The sequence below is a fragment of the Lonchura striata genome, chromosome 9 (assembly GCF_046129695.1).
Source record: "Lonchura striata isolate bLonStr1 chromosome 9, bLonStr1.mat, whole genome shotgun sequence".
NCBI classification, from domain to species: Eukaryota; Metazoa; Chordata; class Aves; order Passeriformes; family Estrildidae; genus Lonchura; species Lonchura striata.
Genome location: NC_134611.1, coordinates 21,168,796 through 21,188,181, shown reverse-complemented (window position 1 = coordinate 21,188,181; position 19,386 = coordinate 21,168,796). Strand labels below are relative to the sequence as shown.

At 35.4% G+C, this 19,386-nt stretch overlaps 1 protein-coding gene across 3 annotated transcripts in view; it reads right to left on the bottom strand.

Annotated features, from left to right (window-relative positions):
• Window positions 1–495: 495 nt before the first annotated feature.
• ABCD3 (ATP binding cassette subfamily D member 3) overlaps window positions 496–19,386 on the bottom strand; it is a 28,223-nt gene continuing 9,332 nt past the window's right edge. For 2 of the 3 annotated variants that reach the window (XM_021525818.2, XM_021525836.3), the window contains exons 2-23: window positions 18,802–18,838; window positions 16,654–16,755; window positions 15,103–15,191; window positions 14,170–14,239; window positions 13,270–13,367; window positions 12,594–12,717; window positions 11,591–11,647; window positions 10,336–10,478; window positions 9,937–10,006; window positions 9,436–9,505; window positions 9,216–9,313; window positions 9,046–9,137; window positions 8,492–8,580; window positions 8,344–8,416; window positions 7,314–7,377; window positions 6,871–6,948; window positions 6,713–6,778; window positions 6,521–6,610; window positions 6,224–6,343; window positions 5,679–5,783; window positions 4,297–4,353; window positions 496–3,557 (exon numbers count right to left, since the gene is read on the bottom strand). In XM_021525818.2, coding sequence (XP_021381493.1) covers window positions 3,480–3,557; window positions 4,297–4,353; window positions 5,679–5,783; window positions 6,224–6,343; window positions 6,521–6,610; window positions 6,713–6,778; window positions 6,871–6,948; window positions 7,314–7,377; window positions 8,344–8,416; window positions 8,492–8,580; window positions 9,046–9,137; window positions 9,216–9,313; window positions 9,436–9,505; window positions 9,937–10,006; window positions 10,336–10,478; window positions 11,591–11,647; window positions 12,594–12,717; window positions 13,270–13,367; window positions 14,170–14,239; window positions 15,103–15,191; window positions 16,654–16,755; window positions 18,802–18,838 — 1,870 coding nt within the window. In that variant the 3' untranslated portion in view covers window positions 496–3,479. The remainder of the gene's footprint in view (window positions 3,558–4,296; window positions 4,354–5,678; window positions 5,784–6,223; window positions 6,344–6,520; window positions 6,611–6,712; window positions 6,779–6,870; window positions 6,949–7,313; window positions 7,378–8,343; window positions 8,417–8,491; window positions 8,581–9,045; window positions 9,138–9,215; window positions 9,314–9,435; window positions 9,506–9,936; window positions 10,007–10,335; window positions 10,479–11,590; window positions 11,648–12,593; window positions 12,718–13,269; window positions 13,368–14,169; window positions 14,240–15,102; window positions 15,192–16,653; window positions 16,756–18,801; window positions 18,839–19,386) is intronic. The other variant, XM_021525828.2, reaches the window with a different exon arrangement.

The window sequence follows — 19,386 nt, the reverse complement described above, 5'->3', positions numbered from 1 at the left end:
AGATTAAGGAGCACGCACAAGATAGTGATATTATGCTAATCCTATTCAGGCCCTTCTAAAATCAACAAAGAGAAAAGAAGTGGCCAGGAGACAAAGGAGAGAGAGGCCAGGATCACAGAATATTCTGAGCTGGAAGGGTCTCACAAGGATCATTAGAGCCCAGCTCTTAGGTCAATGGCCTGTACATTACTAGCACCACACTACAGCCAACTGAGCCAATCTCAGTGCAGACTTTAAGCAGATTAATGTATCTATAAACCCATTGCTCTAAATACGTGTCTTCAAGAAATGAGCTCTCGTACTTGGTTAAGCCTAAACCAGATGGCAACACCTGGCTGATTCCAGGGCAAATTTTAGACAGCACTGCAGATTTTCAAAGCTGAACACAAAGACAATTAGATCATTGAACAACTTGGCATTTGTTGCATATGCATTTACTGTATTATTACAGAATTCCTAATCACATCATTAAGAAACATAAAAAGCCTAGATATATTTTGTCTTTAGATTTTTTTTTATTATTATTTCAGAGGCACTTAATGTCTTACATTTACATAGCGCCATTTCCCCCTCCAAAACACTTTACAGTATTTACACACAGGAATGTTTCCCACCGTTGAAATGCAGCCATCTGACTATTTCCAGTACCATCTTCAAAGCACCAGCAATTTGAGACTGAAAGTATTCATCAGTATGTTGTCCATTAAGATAGTTCAGAATTCCATTTCATGAACTTCCAATTTGTGCTATTAAAGAAACATAACTAAAATACAGTATCACAGTGCAATTCTGCAACAGAACTGAGACTTCAAACATTTTCATTAGATTTTTTTACAATCCCTTGTTAGATCAAGTCTGTCTCAAACACTTTAATGTAAGGCCTTTTAAGAATTTAATTCTGAAATATCATTTTTTACATATTCTTTATAAGCCTCCCTTACAATCAAGCAGAGAAGAATATTTTTTTTTTCCTTCCAGTATGTTTAGAAACACCAAATCCTGGCCCTAAGGAGACACCAGCATCCTCAGTTTCAACAAACTTCATGGCACCTAAAGGCAAACATATTCCTCCTTGGTTTTGGAGATGGATTTGTTTGTTTGCTTGTTGTTAGTTTTAGAAATAAATACAAGATTACACAAAATTCTGTTACATTCAGTAAAATTCTAAAGTACAATTGGGATAGGCTGCTGGGGGCAATGTAAGTGTGCTGTGTATGGTTTTAGTTGTTAGGATTAAAAACACATTAAAGTATCCCAAGTTCACTATTCCACTGCAAAAGACTGCCCTAATCACAAAGATCATAGCAACTTTCTCAGTTTCAAGAACTTTGTCTTTCAAAAAGGCTACTAAAACATCCCTTCCAAGAGAAGAAACTGCATTTGTGCTGAGAACTCCAATCAAAAAAAAAAACCCTAAACCAAAACACCATCCCACACCAACCTATCTGGCATCTCTATTTCCACGGTTACATTTGGAAAAAAAATTACGACCTCAACAGAGCATGCTGCTACCTGCTATGTTATGGCTGATGTGAGAACCTGAACAAACAGAACCAAGAGATTAGTGAAATCAGGCACCTATCTGCCTTCCTGTAAAACAAGCACAAAAGTTATTCTGGTACCTTATTCTCTTGAATATGCTGTACCTCAGAGAGAAGCTTTATGATCTTCATTGATGCATTATATTCAGATTCTACTGTAATTGCTAGATTCTTGTACCAGGATAGCTGTTTGCATTTGAGTACTCTGAAAGAATACTGACAGGTAGGGGCAGGAACTATGATAAAAGGAAAAATATTAACAGGTAGCAATTTCAACATGAAAGAAATTTACTAATCAAACTGGGTAAAAATTAACAGACAGCAGTGCATCCAAGTACATATTCATTTTACAAAAAGTAGGGGCTTTTTAAAATCTAAACCCTTGATAAAAGATGCACAAAGTACAGATGTATTGCATATTTTATGCATGCCTTCATGTAGTGCATTCCTATATTACATCTTACATGGAACACTAAAAAACTACTAGACCTTCACTGTAACATACATATTGTAATTTTTTTGTTTTAAAGCCTAAACAGCAATTCAGTTTGAATTATACTTTCCTATTCCCTGATCAAAAAATACACCTTGCTGCATTTATGCTTGGCAAAGTCAAACGACAACCACAGTAATCATTTGTATGGAAAAAACAATTACAGTAAACCATTTTAAGAGTTTGGTTCCTTTGAGGGGATTTGGAAGCTGGAACAGGAAAACCAGCAAGGACTGGAGATCCTTACAAAACACAGAATCACCAGTAAACAATTTGTATTGGAAATAAAGAAACATCATGACAATAAAAGAATAAACATGAAGACTGAAAGCATTGTTTGAGGCTTCACAGTCCAGAAGACCAGAGAGTACCATTATCACTTGCTTTCAAATTTAGACGTGAAGGACAGCTAAAACTATAAGATCATCACATTTTTTGTAAGAGGGAGAAAAGGAGGAATGTGGAAAAAGTAACTGCTGTGTTATAGGACTAAACACAGGACAACTGTCTGCTATTTCACAAATTAACATTTTTGAGCCCATTATAACCTCTACTGATTTGATGAATGACTGGACCCACATTCTTTTCTCTGCTCCCTCTTGTGAGAGTAATTCATTTCTTCAGAGCTAAAAACATTCACGAGCTTCTTTGATACAGGGATCATCACTTTTCTTTCCCTCCTCTTTTTTCTTGTGGGTCGGCCCTTTCCTCCCTCAACCTCCTCTCAACTCTTCATTACCACAATACTTCTCTGACAGAAGAAGGACAGGTGGGCTAGAGGATGGATGAAGCTTTTGCTAAACTGGGAGAGAATGGGAGCTGAGCTGCAGAGAGAACTGCATGGACAGACAGATGTTAAAGATGAATCCAAATCCCAGCATATAACAACCTTATTTTTTTTTTTTTTAAACACCAGAAGGAATTGTTTTGTCTTTTAGTTTCAGTTCATCCTTTTCCAGCAAGGGCACATTGGCTACATCACAAGGCTTGGACAAGGAAAAGGCTCTTTCAATTGAACAGGGCACAGATCTGAAGATGGGACAATGTCCTGCACTGTGTGAGATCTCTCTGAAACATGCATAGAACAGAGCAAAAATCCAAGACTGCTTTGCAGGAACAAGAGAGGTAGCAACCCTAATTTTAACAGGGTTTTTCACCGAAGGGAAAGAAGGTCTACAAAAGTCAAATCAGCCGATTTCAAATGGTTTGCATCCCAGGATGAATCAGGTTACACTAATTTAAGCCCAATTTAATTTAGGCAGGTTTTTAAACCACAAGAATAAGGACATTCTTAGTACATATCAATAATTACACCAACATATACACAATTAGCAATATCCTACATAATAGTAAATGCTTAACAAGCTGAGTAATTCTATAGTACATTGTCTGACATTCTACGTATGTCCTGTAATCATCAATCTCCAGCAGTGCAGTTCATGACTTTAAGATCCAAATTCAACTGTGTCTTCAGTTATTTTCTTGAACTCATAGTTTCCTCGGCCATCCATATGCAAGTAGAACTGAAAAAAAACCAAAATATGTTATTAATTAAAAATTACCAGCTCTGTAAAGACCTAAATAAATTATATTTGAAGTACTTTTTTACATCTTTAAAAAACATTTTAAAAGTTCTAGAAAAATCTTAAACTCAGAGGGTAAGCTGCTCCCACCTCACACATCATTAAATTCACCTGCCTCTGTAAAAATGTCAAATTACATTTTTGCATATCATACACGAGTCCGCTAATAGCCACATCTAGACTTAACGCTGTTCTCTTGGGTTTTGTGTTAATATACTTAGGGCACAGATTGATCCCCATGTATGAATTCAGTATTTTTATCCGCAGGTACAGTCTGTCTGCATAAAAAAAAACAGTAAAATCTTACTTTGCAATAAGAAAGTCCATGTCTCAGAGACATTTTTTTAAAGCATAAATGTATTAGATATAATGAAAGCAAAAAAACCCATGCTGTTTACTGAATTCTAGTTCAAGGATTTTTTTGAGTCTAAGAAAGACTTAAGCAAGCCTCTCAAACTTTATAGATACATTTAAAATTTTGGGATAGCATTTCATAACTGAAAGCATAAGAATATTTCAAAAAGTAAAATGAGATGATGAAAAGTAAAACCTTATAAAAACCCAAACAGAACATGACCTATTAGGATGTAAAATGATAACACCTCGAATCACCAAGTCCATTTCACACAGTCAGTCAACAAAACCCAGAAATATTCTTAATAAAGCTAAGATTACATACATCATGATGCTTCCAGAGTGATTTCCTGTGAGAAACAGTGAAGAGAGTGATGCCAACCTATATGACAAAAATACCCACAAAACAGTTAATTTTTCTCATGGCTAAGGTGTTATCAGTTTTTCAGTATTGTATCAGATGAAGATCTTAAATTCATAACCACAAATTTCCAGACTATTATTAACACTATACATATATAGCTTTTATTACAAGATTTTGCGGGGCAGGGTGGGGAGGGAAGCAGTTAGGAGGGATTTATCATTTTTTATTGATTTCACTATCCTTTTACTCCTAAAGATTTGTCAAACATAAAATTAACTGAGTAAAAGAGGCAAGGCAGGAGGCAGGTAAAACAATAAAGCTGGTGAATAAAGGAATTTTAACAACAAAAATATCCCAAACCCACAAAAGCAGTAATCAATTACACACTTAAGAGTGACAATTTAAAGTGAATAACTTTCCTTTGTTTCTTTTCAACCTAGCCTACTATTCATCTCCAACAGTAGGAGCAAGGACAAAATTACTCTGATGATAAATCAAGATAACATTTTTTCTTTCTGCAAGGACAGCCTAACCAGGAATTCTATTTTTTCAGCAACACGCACTAGCCACTTGGCAAGCACAAATGAATATTCGTGTTAATAGAATAAGAAGCATATTAAAAATAGACTTTAAAAACTGTCAGGGTATTGATACCAATATGGTAAAATCAATTCATTAAATAATGCTTTTTCTTCTGCAGAGTCCTCACCTAATGTTCATTCACTACTCCAGAGGGCTCCTTCAGTTTTGCTCCTTTATCATTCTGGAATACTGCTACTTAGTAACTAATGTCATTTCAAGCCCTTTCCTTTCCCAGACTAGGGTGTGAAATTTCACCTTACTGATTTCACATGGCACTACAGAGATTTGAAATGGTGAGTTTAAGAGGACAAGGAAACACAAAGCAATAATTAGCTTCATCATATCTTCCTTGAGTGCTTGGCATCTCATATTTCAAAATAGATGGAAATGTCAACTTCCAACATTTTACTTCTGTTGCCCTGCCCAAAAGAAGCCTTTTGAACAAGAAAGCATTCTACAATTTTAGATTATTTGGTCCTAACTTGACATTCTAAGACTCTATCTGGAGAAGTAAGGTTACTTAGCAATTAGTAAGAGTTCTCTGTATATCATAGAGAATAAATGCACATCTAAATTATCCTGGGACTACAAAATAATTAGTGAATTCTAGTGTGCATAAAGTTGTATGCCCCTCTAAGCTTTTTTCCAGATTAAAAAAAAAAAATTTTAGCGTGCACTAAGTGTAAGGAAGAGTGAACCTTGTACTATTTTACATTTCTTGTTACTGTACAGAGAGATAATTCCAGAAACAAAGAGCTCACCTTTCGGCAGTGGCTGTAAATGTAGCCCTCTACATCCACACTGACAGCACTCGTGCACTCATCCAGAATTGCAAACTGGGGCTTATGATAGAACAGCCTTGCCATCTGGAATGCACACCAAAAAAAAAGGGATACTGTATACAGAACTACCAGCAATGGTGCAGTGTTAGAAGTTAAACTAAGAATTAGTGTCCAAAAATCTACTATGGAAAGGGAATTAAGTTGGTACTCACTGAAATCTGAAAATCCAAAAGCTGCACATTATCTTATACTTTTTTTATTCAATTATTTTAGAAATTCTGTTTATACAATGAAAGCACACAAGACATGGTGAAGGGATGTTTAAAAACCAATATTTCCTTTTAAATTTTGAGTACAAACACCCCTATTTTCAGTTGTTCTCTCAGTATTTAGGTATTTCACATTTTTGGGTGTTTCTTTTAAGTCAAATACTAATATTTAATAAATAAAAATAGCTTTAAGTTCAGATTTTATTTTTTGGTCATGTTCTGCATTTGTTAAGCATTTATGCTTTTGAGACATACTGCCATTCTCTGTTTTTCTCCCCCGCTGAGTACATCCATCCAGTCCTGAACACTATCCCAGCCTCCTTCACGTTCCAGGATTTGACCCAGCTGGACATTATCCAAGTACTCCTTCAGCACCTTTTACGGAAACAGGAATGACAAATATAAAAAGCTATAAAGGATTACACCATAACATTATCAACCCTGGTAAATATTAGAGTCCTATTAAATGCAGTGCTTTTCATAGCAGTTTCAGTATTTCTGAGTTGGAAGCATTACTCATCCTGAGCAAGACCAAGGGTTAATTATCATTACCTGGTCAGAAATCCCTTTCTTTTTCTGATCTTCCAAAGTATCTGGATATATAACTTGATCTCTGAGCGTTCCAAGAGTCATGTATGGTCTCTGAGATACAATTAGAATCAAAAAGATATGTCAAATATTTCTTAACATAGTCAAAGTACAAAGAAAGAGAACATTATTGTCCAGTAAAGTACTTGGTCTCACCTGAGGAACATAGAATAACTTTCCTCTTACAGGTTTCGTTAAACGCCCACCAAACAAAGGCCACAACTGCAAAAGGAAAAAGATTAAAACTTGACAAAAACGTCCAATCACAAACATGCTTTGCATCCTCCCCTGTTTGTTTTATAAAGTTCCCTTACCTCACCAAGAACACGGAACAGGGAGCTCTTCCCACACCCATTTGGCCCACAAATCAGCACATTTGCACCAGATCGAACCTAAAATTGCAAAGGCAGCACATAAAATGGCAGTGAGAAAGTATTGCTGAAAGTTTCTACAAGCAATAAGACAATCTAGTATCATCATATGCTTCTACACTACTTTCTGACATTAAAATGAGTAATTTCCAGCAAAATTCAGGGTTTTTTTCCAACTGGTTTAGCACCAACTGCAGCTGGAATAAAATGCACTTATAACAATACAAACTTTTTTGGGTAAAATAGCTTATTGCCTCTTTTTTTTTTTTTAACTAACATGACAAATTGCTTGCACTTTTCTTATAAATTGGATGACCTTTGAAGCTATCAATTTCCCTTGAAAATTTTATATTACTATTGTTCCCTATGATACTAAAAAAACTTACCTCAAAGTTGAGGTCTTCAATCAAAACATCTCCATTAGGTGTCACCAATGGAACATGATCAAACCTGTATGTATTGCAAAATTAAAAAAGAAAAAACAACAGTTGTCTAAAAAAAGCTAATACTGTGTGTTCACTTGAGAGATTTAAGGCACTTGGAAACACCTCACCAGTACTTCATTCACTCTCCCAGTTTCCAACTATTAACAGCTAAGGAAGTTCTTAAAACCCTAGCTTTAAACATCTACAAGCTTGGTTTTATCCCCTTAATTTGTTTTTTGAATCCTTCTAAGCGTTTGGTCTCCAAAACATCTTGTGGATATAAACCTACATTTAAGGATGCATGGCATTTTAAACGTAGCAGTGAAGGGTATCTCACTAGTTCTACAACATGCAATGAATGACTTCTCTGCTCACCTCCCCCTTGCCTTTTTTTTTATGAATTAAAATAGCTATATCACCTATTTTCCCCCTTCCTTCCTGTCTTTCCCCTCTACTTCCTCTGCTTTCCACACTGTCCAAATTATCTGATCTTTTAACAGGCTGCATTTTATGCTTTTAAGTACTAGTACTATGTCAATGCCACATTCCTCATACTGCAAAGAATGTAGGAACATCATGTACAAGTACATCAACAAAATTTCTAAGCATGCAGAACTAAAAGCAAGTACTTTGTAAATGAACCTGATTTTTACAGTTGAATTATATAATGGAATAAAATCCATAACTAACATATTTCTAAGAGGAGACAAGATGGTCTGAGAAGTCATATTCTAAAGGACAGTAGGAATGTTACCAAAAACCCCAAGTCCAGAGAGCAGAGTATGTCTTCTGGTAATATGAGAGGATAAGGATTGGCTTACAGAACAGAAATTCTGAGTGGGTGTGAGGTGGAATTACTAATAAATAAAGTTCAACAGGAACTACAAATTGTAATAATGGGTATTCAGACCTCTATTAATGGTCGCAGAGAGAAAGACTTAAAAAAGTCTACATTAAAAATATTGAACTTGTGGAAACTTCACAAACATACTTGATAAGGTTATCACTGTTGATAATTTCTCCAGATCCAGGTATCAAAGACAAAGGTTGCTTTTTATCTCCATCTTAAATAAAGAAAAATGTATTAGTGACTGAAATGCTACACACAGATGAGATATTGCATATTATATCACATTTACCTTTTTCTTGTGATATCATTGTACGCTGATATTTGCCACTGTTCAAGTCCTTCAGAACCTGCATTAATTCTGTGATTCGAGCTGTGAAACTTAAATAAAGAAAAATCATGCACAGAAGGTCTAATAAGCACTCTGTCAAACTGATAAAATGACAAAGTTATTCAACCCAGCACAGAAGCAGAATGTTTACATTTTAGAGTTGCACCAGGCTGTCTAATATGCACCATATTTTAAAAGTTCCTTTTCCTTTTTTTGTAATAGCCAAATTTTACTTCTTACAATGTAAAAAAAAGTTTGGTAAATAATCAATACATAATTGATTTAAGTGCATTTGACAAGGTTTCAACTATACATTAGAACTCCATGCTTGTACTATGAAGATGTGAAATTTCTGGTGGACATAATTAGCACATCTTCAGATGCATTTTCACCATAAAATGTTTTTAATTACTGAATTTTTAGCATGCTGCAAGGAACAAAACACATAAGCTCATTTGCATTCTACTATCAGTTTCTGAAATTGAGATGAGAAAGATTCTTACAATTAATCTTACCCAGCCAATCTTGTCATTTCACGGCCTGCTAAGACTATTCTGCCCAAAGCTTGAGACATTCTCAGTAACATTCTTCCACTTTGGTAGTAATCCTAGAGTAGAAGAAAGTTTCTTTACATGGACTAACAAAATTTAAGATCTAGAGGTTGTTTTAATTCTGGTCTATTTACCTCCAAAAGTTCTGCATGAGTGCTATTCTGATGACGGGGATCAGACAGGTTCAAAAATGGACGACTAACAACCAGGTAGCCAACCACAGTGGCAAGGTCTGCAGTTTAAGAAGAAATATCAAGCTGCACATTAATTGAAACAGTAAGAAAAAAAGACTTCTTATGTAAAAAGTTTGTTTTGTTATTTATAGGAATCCATTAGCACTTGACACACACTTACATTTGGCAATGATAGTGTCAATGAAACCCATAGAGAACCGGAACAGGATGAAATTATGCAAGTGTTCCACCTGGTAAGTTACAGAAGAAAGAAGTTCAAACTACCAGTACCTGTTTTATTATCTTTTATTAGACATTTGGTTCCAAACAGTTATTTTTCAGTATTTCAGTTACATTAACATGCCTCTAAGAGTGGTAAGCACTGCACAAGAGTCCCTGCTGGCAAAGACTTGCATTTGTGATCAAAACAACCTACACATGAAACTCAACAGTGAGAACAATAATTGTGGTGGATGACAAAGGTAAGTGGCAAGAGAAAGGCCATTCTAACAGAAACTACTGCTCTGCTTATAGCCTACCAACTAATTTTTTAATCAAATGAAAGTAGCTGCAAAAACATCAAGCCACTGTAAGGCAATTTTTATGAATACATGTCATGAATCATCACTATAGAATTAATTAGGTTTTGCTTAAAATATTTTAAGAAATAAAAGAGGCTTACCAGCTTACGGAAAGTCTTGTGAATAGTCTGTTTTTCTCTCAAGTTTCCATTATAAAAAGCAATTTCCTCACTAAAAATAAACAAAAAAAATGCAACTTTATTTTGTTAAAGACAGTTTTTGAAAAAAGTCAGCCATAAAATATGAATACAGCACTTTCAGTTACTTTATGAAATAATAGTTTGTACTTTTTCACAACAGTAGAACACAGAATTATTTATACCGCACATAGTCTTGACTATGGAATATAATGCACATACAAATTACTTTACAGTACATAAAGATGCAGACACTTGGCTCAGACCTGATAGCATCCTACTTCCCAAGTATATTTTAACACACAAGTTCCACTTACCCCACAGTATAGTCACTTATATCTCAGCAGCCAAGCAAGTGCATACCTGTTTGTAATGAGCCGTGAGTTGACGTATCTGTACTCCCCTTCATACTTTTGTTCTACAATAGTCATCTTGCCAATTGGTCTCCTTAAACGTGTAAGGAAAAACCCTGAAATAATCAAGTACGCCATCATGCTAGCTGGACCCTGTGAATATCAAAAAAGAATAAAAGCTTAGGTGGTCTCAAATGACAGTATCTATATCCAAAGTGCCCAGAAAGCATGAATCCCTTAGTTCTCACCTCCTATGTGTCTATGTTGCCAGTTCAATTACATGCAATTCTCATCATGTCACCTTCTTTGGTATTGTAGATACTACTTCACTATTTTTACTAATTCTCTGTCCCTAGATGTCCTTCCCACCCCAGCCTTCTATTCAGGTTTTTATCACCACTCAGTGTGACCTGTCCCCTACTGTCCTAGTTTATTTCATTAATGATTTACTGGGACCCTCTCATTTTTTTCCCCTCCTTTCCGCCTCCTTCTTTTTCTTTACATTTGCTGAAGTGTCACACAGCAATCAATATTTTACTCTCTTTGTCTGCTATACATGTTTCCTGGTCTCTCAAGCAGTCCTGGATCCTAAGTTCCCCTAGATGAAGGACAGATGATTAAATACCACGGAAGCATGGAATGGCATAAACTGAATTTGGCATAAACCACAGAAAGTAACTACTACAGAGAGCAGAACAAAGACATCTGAGACAGACAGTTACCAAGGTTCAGTTAAGCCTTACTGTCTCAACAAAACTTGCACCATATGTCACCCATAGCTACACCTTTTCAACTCTTGAACATTTTTGGTAATGCATCATTTCACTGATTTGAAGAATTAATTCTGCAATTATTCGGCTTATCAAGTCTTACAGCTCAATGCAAGAAATGGTTCCCCCTCACAGAGGCTGCACAGAAAACTTGTTTTCACCTTTAAATTAATACAAGACATAAACAGTTAAAAGGGTATTGCACTAAATAGGATTTCCAAATAACTACTAGAAGAAAATAAAGAACTTTCTTGGTCCTTCGCATTGTTGATCAAATGCCTGAAAATACTGGTTTTTATTTTGCTTGCCTCAAAATAGAGGGCACCAAAGCACAGAAAACATTAGGTGTAAATGCCTGTTTTTAGTATAGCCCTTCAAATCATTTAGGAATCCGCAACTACCACCTAGAGTTTTCCTCAGATTCCAAACAGGTACAAGGCTAAAACCAAAGAAGGAAAAAGTGCTTATAGTTCTATAAAAAAACACTCAATTTACCTGTGCTCCTATTGCACTTGTTAGCTTGAAGATGTACAAAACTATATCCAAGAAGGGCTGTAAGAAGCATAGGAAAAAAGCCTTAAAACACAAACACAAAACTAATATAAAACAGCCCAGAAGCCATGTACCACCCCAAAAACAGTTACAGCTCTGTACTACAATACTGGCAAGTTAATTATACAAACTAAAAGCTAAGACAAAAGGATTCTCAGCCACATGACTTTTTCCTGAAAACACTGGCTCTAGAATTGAGCATAAAAACATCATGATCATCAAATACATACCATATGAAAAGAGTACTTTGCTATTTTAGGTCTGTAATGACAGTCTGCTCACTTATCAAAGGTGGACTAGAACCCATAAAAATTTAACTGAAGTAATTATGAGAAATACTGAAAGAATAGTTAATGCCTATTTTTGGCTACATCCCTGATAGGAGAACTATACCAAAGTTCTATAACCTCCCTCAGTAAGCTAAAACAGCTGAATTACAGGTTTTGTAGTCAGAAGGTTTTGAACAAAGTAACTTGTAGTTTACTTATACTCAGCTTGCATGAAACAAATAGCATCAAAAAAATTTAATCTAAAAATGTCAACGGTATTCTTATTCACAACCCAATCACCTTAAAATTCATACCAGAAAGAGGGAAAAGCTTATTCAACCACACCTTCCTACACACAAAAATATTTGTGTAACTGAGAGCCAGCCATTGCTTTTCTCCTGAAAACTATCTACCTGAGAGAGCAAAGTCATCACTGTTCATCTGCAAAAGAATGCTGTATGTTCTTTAAAGAAAATTTAATACAAATTATAACAACTCACAACAGTGCTTTGGTTATGAAAGCCACAAAGAGTGTGAAAAAATCTAGCATCATAAACAATTTTTTTAGTACCATACTCCAAGCAATCCACCTACAAATGCATGTAATTGTTGCGAGCTGACATCCCCATCTTAAATGTCTACAGCTACTACTCAAAGTTGTCTCTCAAAAGACTTACCTTGCTAAGGTTTGAGTACAGGTCCACTACACTATTACAGAATTTTTCCACATCCTGTGTAAGGAGTTGATCTGGATTAGCTATTCTGTTGTCCAGATTTCCCATTTTGTAGTATGTATAAGCTCTGAAACAAAAGAATTGCTAAGTGGCAGGAAAAAAAAAATCATTACCTGGGATCTGAAATAACTGGAACACCCTTGCTTCATACAACTGAGATGCTAAGTAGGGCAAACATTACTGTATGGAATCAACATAGCTTGTGCTTTTACCTGACTAAATCCACATTAAATGCTGCAGGATTGTTTAGGCATTTAGGCTCCAGGATGTCTGAGCTGAAGCTCAGGCTCATGCTGTGCTGCTATTGAACTTAGAAAACCCTCACACATTCTACTATAGCACATCTGACAACCAAAATTCAGTACAGAAGACAGTACTCAAGCTTACACATCCAATTCAGTCCTCACCATATGAAGGCACCTGAAGTACTTTGGAATCTGACCCAATCATGGAAGTGCATTTTGTCCCCCAGTTGAGCCAACTTCACTGTCTTTGTAACTATGGCATATAGAACCTGGATGCCACTCACCCTCAACTGCAAGTTAGTTGCAACCTTCTTAATATGTATTTAAAATTACTTGAATCAACTTCTAAAATCTGTAGACAAGGTGTTACTTACTTAAGATATTCTTCATAGAGATATCTGGTAAGTCTTACTCGGAAGCAGAGTTTCAGCTCATTTAGACCATACTTTAGGAAGTTATTTACTAAAGAGATCTAAAATAAGAGACAACAATATTTAACTAACAAGAGCAAATATACTTGGATCAATTTGCCGCATAAATTGTGTAAACACTTACAAACAGAACAATTCTCCCCTTAAAGTTAAGACTGTCACAAACACACCTAAGACCAATCAGGCAGTATCTACAGGACCACTGCTTAGGTTTCTGTCTCCAGGTCCCAGTAGACCTCACCACTTAAGATAAAATACATTTGTATTATACATTTTCAGCTCTTCTCGTAAGCTCTAGAAAAGAGCCACCACTTTACAAACACTGCCTTAAATGTGTCAACTAGTTTTAAAGTTTATTGCAAACCAGACAGCAATAATTATTTCTAACTGGTGCAGCTCAGAGTTGTCAAATAGCTGAAGGAAAGTTAAAAGTGTGGAAGAAAGCATAACAAATCTGTGAAAAATGTAAGGAATATAAAAATTAAAGTCTACAAAAAAATCTTCATCTTCAATGGTGCCAAAAGAATCCCAAACCTATAGTCAAAATTGCCAGCAACAAAACTAACCTGAAAACTCAAACATAGCTGTTAAAAAAACAGCTGCTACCAATAAGGAAATATGTTGATAAAGTCTCCCACACACCGGAGCCAGAAAATTAAATGCACTTTCATACCGATCTGTATGTGAAACAACTAATTTCCATAGGTTTTAAGATGTGTATGTGAATGTGTATGTGAAACAACTAATTTCCATAGGTTTTAAGACACTCCTTTTAAGAGACCTTTTCTTCAAAATTTTAATTTACATTTAGAACTAATAGGTCAGCACAAGAAAAGCACTTACAGCAGGCATTGCAGCAATGAAGTTGAACAAGTATTTCTTGAAATCTTTTCTGCTGCGGCCAATGATAGCACTGTAAATGACCACCAGCTAAGAGTCAGTTACAAGAGAAATAACGAAGTACAAACTTAAGTGGATAAATTCCCAGGGGACTACACAGAGGGGGGAAAAAAAATCATCATGGAAACCTGTAGCATCAGCTGTAGGATCCAGTCTGACACACTCCTGTAAGCTAAGTGGCAAGTGGCAGACTGAGCAGTTATCTCCTATCTGCTGCTCTGTAAATGCCCACATTAAAGGCTCAAAAATTCATGGTCACAGAAGACCAGTTCTTTCCCTTCTCTGTTTTCACAGATTCTCACAAGAGAAACAAAGCAGTCTTTCCATTCTACAAAGCACAAAATGTCTCTCCTCAAACACAGTATCATTTTGAATTCACAGTTCAAGACACATTGTGATTTGCTTAAATTAGCAACAAGACCAGCAATAATCAGAGGTCTAAAAACCACTTTCTAAAATATTAAGACTGAAAGCATTGTTTTAATAAATCTAAAGAGTAAACAGCTCAGTGGGAAGAAATAAAAGTCCTAATAGCCATACACCATGTCTTAGACTTAAGACATATAACCACTATTATGTACCTTATTGAACATTCAGATCAACAAGATTTAGAGTCTTCAGTGTACAAAATGTTACCAAATGAATATTTAATAAATAGTTTTAAAATATTAATTTAATAAAATAATTTTATTGATGAACAAAAATAATTTAATATATTTACCAAAATATAGTGGTCCCTTCCCAAATAGCAACTACACCAGTTTTCCAACAATTTTAAACAAGCAAGCTATAAAATATCTGACTATGTATTCTGATAGACAACTTTTCCTGTTAAACACATGAGAGAATGTTTAAAAATAACAAACGCATAGGTACCTTTCAATGACTGTTCCATTTTGAATCATCCAAATATCACAGTAAGTTCGGACTACCAGCATCACAGCAATAAGCAGCAAATAACCTGTCTAGTACAACCACACAAATGTAACAGTTAAATAATGACTAAAATTCACCAATTTTTCAGTAACTCATCCAGCTGTATCTAACAGAAAATACTACCCTGCTGCCCTAGCTAATGTAATATTTACATACTTTGCTGGAAACACATTAATGTACAATACCTTAAGTAAAGTACTGAACTACATTTTTATGGTGAAAGTTTGCCTTTTAAAGAGCTGTATTTGGTTGATACATATACTGGACACACATTATAAGATGGAGAATTGCAGAAATAAAGAAGTTACTGCTATTCTGAGACACCTTTCTGCCATAAGGTTGCAAGAGACCTCTGAACATCATCTACGTCAACTCCCTACTCAGAAAAGGGCCACTAGTAACCAGTCTCCAGTCAGACCAACAGTGAAGACAGTTTTCCATACATTTCACTGTTCAGTCACCCAGCCAATTCAGTTTGGCTGTCAGTGTATTAAGGGAGACATGATATCAAAGTATTCTATGTCCTCTGTTCTTCACTTATCCATAAACACAGTCAGTTCTCTCATCACTGAAAGCAATCAGGTTAGCAAGGCATGATCTACCACTGGTAAATCCAGGCTGCTTGCAATCACTTTTTTGTCCCTTGTGTGACCAGAGTTAGCTTACAGTCTAAAACAGAAGTTTTTCTCACAGTCCTGCCTGGAATATGGTCAGGCTGACCAGTAAACTTGTTTTCCTACATGAGAGAAAGGTTTGAGTTTTTATGGGATTATCTGTAACCTCTTCTAATGGCCCTGACCTTTTGAAGCTGATAAAGGCTAGCTGTGTGAGCTTCCATCCATGCTTCTACCTTCTATGCGCCTCCTTTTTGTAGCCAAGCTACTGAAGGTCCCCATTCTACACTCTGGACATCACAATTCACTGCTCTTGTGCCTGATGTACATTTAAGTTCTTACATTTCATTGCTTAAGTTCTGAGCTCAACTAATGCTTTGGATCTTTTTTCTTTTAGAAGTGCCCTGGAAAGCCTGAGAAGGATGGAGGCATTGATTTCTACAGTGAGTAGCTTTCCTGAAATGATGCTGAAGAGAATTTTTGAGAAATTCATTTTCTAATACAGGTCGGCCTAGATGCAAGTTACTAAACCAAAATAATGAATAAACTGCATCCTATTTAAAGACAGGAAGCAGACAGAAGGAGAAGTGTACTGCCTTGTAAAAGATAAACCCAGATGCCCTTTTAAAAGTTATGCTACAACAGTAGTTACCAGCTGACAATAAATGGCTTATCTTGTAATTGAAAACAGAACCTTTAGTGATAAAACAACTGAGCATAACGTAGACTTTTATATTATTACACTGCTATTTTAAAATACACAGTGCAATTTAGTCCTATTTAAATAATGTATATGCAGTTGTTTAAATTCTGATGTAATTTCAAGACACTTGACTCCAGCCTAATTTCTTTATTTATTACTGCAGGCAATGCTTACCTCTTTGCAAAGTGTTCTAGGGACCATTATTTTCAGGATTCGACATATTCGTGCAATAAACACTCTGTCCACCATTGCTCGCTCCTTCTTTCCCTCTTTCTGCTGCACACAGAACAGAACAAGAAAAGTGAGAATTTTTTGTATTAGTGAACCATTGATCTGATATTTGCTCTACCCAAGTCATTTACAGCTACTGTCCTTCTGCAGAATTTGCAGTATTTCCCACCAACTTAAGACTTGTTCAGACAAGTTAAATAAGGAATTGGGAACTATCAAAACAAACTGCAATAGGAAGTAACTGCTACAGTATAAAATACTTTTTATTTAAATTCTGTGTTAAAGACGATAAACAAACAATACAGACCAAAGCACTAAAGTACATCCCAGTGCAAGTTGTAATGCAAACATCTCTTAACATTGCTTGTCTCTAAAAGACACCATTAGCCAGTATTTTTAAAAATGCTTTCCATTATTTGTCCAGACAATCAATGGTTTAAGCTCTTTGACTGTACAGCCCAAACTTGCTTCAAGTAAACCAGAATTTTTATTGCTTTACTTCTACAAAATGGTGCAACACACTCCTGCTTAGGTATATCTATAAGTCTTAAAAACCCTCCCATGCTGTACCCAAACACCTTTTATTTGAGTCAGTTTCATTTGTTCATTCCATATAATCCTATCTTCTGTCCTGACTAACCTGAATACTTTTTAAAAGCTAATGGCCTGTGTTTCTTTTATTTTCTTTCATGTAAGGACATGACAGAAGAATTCAGTCCTGAAAACAGACCAAAAGGGCAAATGTGTACTTTGAACAAGTTCCAGCTAATCAACATAATCCTGCTACCTTTGCTACCCAAGGCTCATGTGAACCATGCTATCAACGCCTATATCAATATTACAATTTAGAGAGGAAACCTGAAAAAGATCCACTCTGAATGCTCCATGAAGAAGTCTACACCTAATTTTCATAGCATGAAGTCAACAACAGCCCCATCCTTCTCAAAAATCTATGTGAACACAAACTACAAATAAAAATCTAGCCAATTAGGATGCTATGCAGTAGATGATTACAAAACTTTAATAAAAAATCATTTACACAAAAATCCAAGTAATCCAAACATCTAAGTCTACTGTCCAGTCGTAATGAAGCACGATCCTACACACATTATTGCTTCCCTGTAATAGAAATTACTAACACAATGTCTGATGGTTACATTTCCAAATGACTAAACATATGAGAGTTGAACCTGTTCTTCCCCTTTATTCAGCCCCACCCCATTTCTGTACTTCCGTGTTGCACTTATATTCATTCCAGTATCTTCTTGCCTAGAAGTTTTTTCCCTTATGTTGTTAGTGCCATTCAGCACAACTGTACTCAAAATGGGTAGGAATTTAAAAAAAATAGTTAAGGTTTTTACAAATAGGTATAACTATCCAAAAGATAATTGTTTATGGTAGATAATACAGTCAAGGTGTGTTAGAAACTAACATAATGCTTACAATACACCCTTCTATTTATCCAGTGCAAGCCTTTTTTTTTTTTAAGTTTTCAGCAAAGATGAAAGTAAATGGAATCTATTCACACCATTGTAACACCAGAATCACAGACTCTGCCTTTTGGACTGTCATGTTTTATTTGACTATGAAACAAAAATCTTAGCAGAAAGGGATTCAGTATATCCCTTTCAAATAAATGAATTAACAGACATACAAAAGATCAGGGAAATGACAAACCTCCTACCAGATGTTTGAAGTAGTTTCTAATTTAGAAACTGACAGAGTCAACATCTTGTTCCATACATTTTCATTTGACATAAAAAATAAACACAAGTTATACCAAATCTACGCACAGCTGTTTGTTTCTATGTATACAGAAAATCTTAAAACATTAGTCCTTATGAATTCGTAGGGCAATAAGAGATAAAAAAGGACATTGTGCAAATCAAGAATCTATCATTATGGAGTCAAATTTCAGCCTCTTGTGATTAACCCGATTCTTCTATTTGTTTCACCAATGCATGTCTGAGAGTATCATTCAAACCATATTTGCACATAGCCAAGATTAAACTACAGTATAGGACTTAAAGTTTTAAAAAATCCTATTTATTTAAAATTATTAAAGAATATTTGACATGAAAAAAGAATTACCTCATTATTCTGCAATGCTTGTTTTCCACTTCTTTTACTGCAGAGAAAAGATAAAAAGTATTTATTTGTTATTAACACACTTTTCTTTGTCTTGATCTCTATACACAAGACAGAGGGGAAATCTTCGGATTATATTCCTACCTATTTCTTTCAAAGCAATACAGCAGGGCTACCTCCTATGTCAAACCTACATGCTGCTTTTATACAGTATATGTAATTCTAGTGAAACCCCACTCATTCCAGCAACCAGTTTCATGTAAGAAAACCAAGGAAAACCCTTTCATCTCCAAGTTCTGCTTTACCTTGGCTCTTTATCATGATCTCCAAATGTTTTTGTTTCTCACACATATTTTACAAGCATGGCTACATGGTTCCACTGACCACAAATGAAAACTACAAGAACACAGATTCAGCAATTCAAGCAACCCAACTTTGATGTTTCACACTATCTACATAAGCTAACCAGATTTGTTTTGCATTGTATTTGACTTCAAAATAACACATTTACTACACAGAGAGATTATTTGTTCATACAAATAATCTACAGCTACAGGGGAAAAAAGCCACCTCCTGTCAAATCAAGTT